This window comes from Pundamilia nyererei, unplaced genomic scaffold (assembly GCF_000239375.1).
Source record: "Pundamilia nyererei isolate P.nyererei 1_Seehausen unplaced genomic scaffold, PunNye1.0 scaffold00063, whole genome shotgun sequence".
Classification (NCBI taxonomy): domain Eukaryota; kingdom Metazoa; phylum Chordata; class Actinopteri; order Cichliformes; family Cichlidae; genus Pundamilia; species Pundamilia nyererei.
The window spans coordinates 654,299-659,606 of NW_005187464.1; the positions used below are offsets into that span (position 1 = coordinate 654,299).

The 5,308-nt window shown below is 39.6% G+C and overlaps 1 protein-coding gene across 3 annotated transcripts in view; it reads right to left on the bottom strand.

The window, feature by feature from the left end:
- pdlim5b (PDZ and LIM domain 5b) overlaps positions 1 to 5,308 on the bottom strand; it is a 35,764-nt gene that overhangs the window by 25,302 nt on the left and 5,154 nt on the right. For all 3 annotated transcript variants that reach the window (XM_005735197.2, XM_013911408.1, XM_005735196.2), the window contains exon 2: positions 4,421 to 4,526. In XM_005735197.2, the coding sequence (XP_005735254.1) occupies positions 4,421 to 4,519 (99 nt within the window). In that variant the 5' untranslated portion in view covers positions 4,520 to 4,526. The remainder of the gene's footprint in view (positions 1 to 4,420; positions 4,527 to 5,308) is intronic.

The window sequence follows — 5,308 nt, forward strand, 5'->3', positions numbered from 1 at the left end:
CAAGCTATCGGTCTCAATGGTTTCCTGAAATGCTTGCTTTTATGTTTTCTGGGCCTGGGCTGAGCCATAAATTATGGCTTATAGTCAGACAGCAAGAATATCCTTTATCCAAAGAGCTTAACAAGATTCAAATACTGTGTAGCAATAACAAAAAAACCCAATTCTCCTGGTTGCATAGTATGCAACCAGGAGAATTGGGGGTTTTTCCTGTTACTTGGACTTCAACAGTTGCTGTAAATATGCCATGACAAGTTCACATGAACATTTTGAGAACAATATCTAAAGTTGATCCTTATGTGGCCAAAAATAATACAACACCCTCAAATAAGTGTCTTTTCTGAACCACCTGCATTTTAGTTGAGAAATGTTTCTTCTTTTGACTCCAGAGAAAACATTTTAAGCAGCTCTTTGTCACTGGAGCTTATCCTCACCATTTCACAATGTTTTATAGAGGTGTGACATGTATGATGCAGTTAAACTGCAGTTTTGGTTAGCCTTTGAAACACTGGATTTTTAAAGTGGCTAAGAAAAATGTTTGTGAAGAGGAATGTTTGGCGAGTGAAGAACATGTTTAAAGTTAAATTAAAGAGCGCAGTGAAGGGTGCTGGAAACCAAAAATATTCACAATACTTGCAAAAAGAGCAATAGTTTCACAGTTTCTTACTGAAGACTCAAAACACGAACGTTCATATATTACTCGATGGGGAGTTTTCTATTAATACATGAACAGTATTATCGTACCATAAGAAAACTTCCCCTCCCTAACGTGAATGCACAAACTGTAAAATGTACCTACTGTGTTGTTGAAGTTTTTGCCCAGATATACTACGCCATCAGATTCTGCTCTTTTCAGTGTCAAAGTAGCATTACCATAACAAAAACAAAAATGTGATATGCCAGTGGTGCTTGACAATACACGTACTCTTGGCTGGGGTGGAAACGCTCAAAGTAAACACAGGGCCAAAATGAGTTTCTATTATTTTCCCTTAAAGCATCACAACCCACTAAAACAACAATAACAAAAAACATGCAAAACAAGAGGAGGAAGTGAGGGGTCAGGGGGGAAAGAAAGGAAAAAGAAAGGGGGAAAAAAATCATTGTGGTGACCCTCAAATGACCCAGCAAGCAGGCATGATAGATGCAGACATGCGTAACAGAATTACAGTACTGTGCAAAAGTCTTGAGTCAACCTTCCTGTTTTTTTATATTCTGTTAGGAAAATGAGAAATAAATGCAGCAATGTATTGAAACACACATAAACATACATGAATATACAATAAGAGGCAAAAATTTGAGATTGTTCTAATAAGCTTGAAAGTCATATTCTTCAACACAGCCTGAACTCACTTAGTCAAGCTTCCTTGTCATGTCTTTAAGTAGTCTTCAGGAATAGTTCTCCAGGCTTCTTGAAGGACATTCAAAGCTCTTCTTTGGATATTGGCTGCCTTACGTTCCGTTCTCTGTCAGGATGATCCCACACTGGGGAAGCCAGTCAATGACTGATAGTGTTCCACTGTGTGTTTGTCTATCCAGGTGTGCTTTCACTGCACTGGTAGTGTGTTTGGGATCATTGTCGTGCTGAAGAATGAAGCCATTGCCAATCAAATGTTTTCCAGATGGTATTACACTGTGGATCAAAATGTGTACTTCCACTGTGTTTTACAGATGGCTGTAGACACTAACTGTTGTACCTCTCTCCAGATCTCTTCGTATATACACCGATGATCTGGATGCTAGCAATAAAGTACCCAAAGATACAATTTAAAATGCACTGCCAAGTTGCCTGTTATATGTAGACACAAGATTAATTCACTCCTCACTCCATAGGTCAGTGGTAAGTGGTTCAACAAATGGGGGAAAAAAAACAAATATTCCTCTAAAAATGTTTAGATACAAGGGCTGAACTGAAAACGGGTGAAAAAGCAGCCAATGTCCAAAGGAAACCTTTGAAAAACCTTCAGAAAGCCTGAAAAACTATTGATCAAGACTACTTTGAAAAAAAAAATTACAAAAAAGTCTGGGTCCTTGGAAGCAAAGAATAAAGCAATGAGTGGTGACTCAACACATTTAGACTGTAATGATATAATTGCACTTTTCTTCTGTCTTTTAAAGATTCAAAAGCCTGTGAAGATATGCCTAAAAAGTGAACAAACACAGACTGCCATGGATGGAGAAACAGAGACACGCACACAAGTAATATGCACAACTGGATCCCTGCTCCATAAATCAGCCATACAGTATTAAGTGATCCACTCTTCACAGTGCGCAGCCTTGTTGGAAGGTTACGTAAACAATTACATATCCACTCACTCAAATTTTTCTAACATCTGAGGCGCACATCAATCCTGCCTTTTTTTAAAAACAGAAAATGTTCATGTAGAGCATATATCTTTTCAACACTCATTCAAAGAGCAAAATTTCAAAAAGGCATCAGAACAACAGGCTGCAGTGTTCTTGTGACCACCCTCATTTTCTTTGTATAATCTTTGAATTATGTGCATATGGTAAACATATGTAAAGTGATTACATCATTATTCCACAGCAATCTCATCCATTCAAGCAAAAATACATGCACGCTATAATGTGATGTCAACAAAGTAAGTCTCACTCCAAATTAAGTCTGTTTAACATTGTGGATCTGTAATGAACCTTAAAATGAGCTCAAGGTCAACGCAATTTTCTCATCACTCATCTAATGAAGGAACTGAAGTAATGATTAAACTGTTGGCAGATGTTTCAACATATGTACTGCCTACCAACTTAACAGTGACCTTTACTAACCTGGAAACTGAGCTGATAGCTCTGACAATTTTACGGATGACATACCGCTCTACTACACACAATCATTTATAGGCAGTGCCATTTGTGACCACAAGATTCTGACTAAGATAATCAAAGAAAAGGATTAAGCTTATTCCTGGTGCCTTAAAAATAACAAAAAAATAATCTAAGCCATTCACTGGTCATGTGGTGGGACAAAAATGTGTCACAGGAATGACACTAAGGCTACGTTCACACTGCAGGTCTTAATGCTCAATTCCGATTTTTGGATCAAATCCGTTTTTTTGTCCGCTTGTTCACACTACAAATAAAATGCGACAGCAAACGTGCTCTAGTGTGAATGTTCACGTTTCTCCAACGTTGTCTTCCCAACAGTTTCACTGACATCTACGCTGGATGGTCAGGAAGCGTTCACGATGTCTTATCGGGCGCTTCTCCAGCGGATAGACAGAAAAATGCTTTTGTGTGGATGCGTTTTGTACTATAAGATGTGATGACAAGAAGGTTTGCTGACAACAACGCCGTTATGTCCTGCCTGCCGTTATTATCATAGCTGCAAAACCTAAAAATAGACGGGGAAGTTATGCTGGCCTTTTAAATGCTCTCAGAGTTACATTGTCAAACACAGAAGAAAAGTCATTTCTCTCCTCACATGATATTCAAAGTTCTGTAACTGATCCTGCCACTAACAAATAAACAAAGTGACTGACCTTTGTCATAGAGTTGAGATTACAGTTTCAAAACAGGATATAGTGGGAACTAAATGATACTGCCCACAGAAGCACAGCTGCACTCAAAACACAGAGGACAAGTTGCTTCCTTATCATCCTACTTTACAACAGCAAAGGCTACTATAATAAAGACAACTCAGATGTCCTTGGGAAGAAATAGATTCTGACTTTGCAAACAGTGAGCTGCACTGAAGGCTTCCTTTAATTTTTGCAGCAACCACAGCAATTTGCACACAATCCTCTCACACTGTGTACCTAAACAGTATGTCTGTGTGTAGGCTGAGGTCCAGACCTCATAAACAATCATACTTTTTAAACAGCGGGCCATCCATCAGCCAGCTCAGGACTTGAAAGGATACGGCCACTCAACTTCTGAATTTATGTGACTTCGAGTCCTAAATAGTTATTACAGATCCATTGTGGCTTTCTAGAGTTTCACTCAGTTAAGACATTTGAAGACAGGTTCTTATGCGTCCACAGCACACGGTCAGCAAAGGTCAGCACACTTAGCACTATCGCTCATCAGCCGTTAACACCTATACGCCGCATCCCCCAAATCTTTCCAGAGGAACCACGTGAGGTTCAAGGGACTTTTTCCAATTGACAAATGTTGTGAAAATAATGTCCCGTCACATTATTTTCACAATAGCCATGACCTTGCTGTGACGCATGTAAAGGTCATTGGAGATAGAGTGACAGGGGCATGAAGTGTTAACAAAAGTGTCTAAATGCAGCACTGAGTGTCACATATGAGACAAATGACACACACACTTTTGTCAGTGACAAGGCAAATGGCATAATAGGAATGACCAGCATTCCTCTGAAGTGCCTGTCATGAAGTGAAGCATGCATAACTTGTGTGTGTGTGTGTGTGTGTGCGTGCGTGCGTGCGTGCCCGTCCCACTCACCCGTGAGATGGTGAGGGGCAGACAGAAGTCCTTCCCTCCCTGCAGTCTGAAGCCCCAAGGGGCGGGGCCATCCAGGGTGACATTGTAGTTGGTGTTCATGATGTACCTAGAAACAGAACAACACATATCAATCTCAAATCAATATTCTGAAGCTTCACTTTGGGGCTATTATGTTATATTATAATCACACTTTCGTCTACACATGATCCAACAAAGAAGCATTTTTATAAATGCACCACTCTTTTTCTAATAGAAAGACTGGTCAAATTTTTCATTCCTGGGGTTTAGGGCTGTAAGGATCGACAGATGAGGGATGAAACACCCCATCTGCATTCACATCTTGCTAAAAACTTGTTTTAATCCCAAGTGTGGTGTGTAACAGAATGAGTGTACTAAGCCTGCGAAGTAGGGATGTAAGAAAATATCGATACAACGAAATATTGCGATATTTCGCTCAATGATACTGAATCGATATTTAAAATCACTGTTATCGATTTTTTTTAAATTGAAAAATGACATGCATTTACTGTTTATTTCTTTTGTATGTTGGAATTCAAACTCCGGCCACTGGTTTGCAGTTTTCACCGCCTTTACTATGACGTAAAAACGAGGTCTCGCGATAACTGTAGAAGCGTCTAGTTTGCCAAAAGAACGAAGTAGAACAGTCAGTGGACGTGTGTGATGCTAGCTAACTGATGACTGAAGAGGAGAGGATACAGCCGGCCCCCGCAGCTTTCAAAGCTGATGTGTGGACTTATTTTGGATTTAGGACAAAAGAAGGCAGTAAAGACTATGACAAGAGCTATGCAGTCTGTAAAATCTGCACCGCCAGAGTCAAATATTCCGGTAACACAACAAATTTACGAACACACGTGTCTAGACACCATA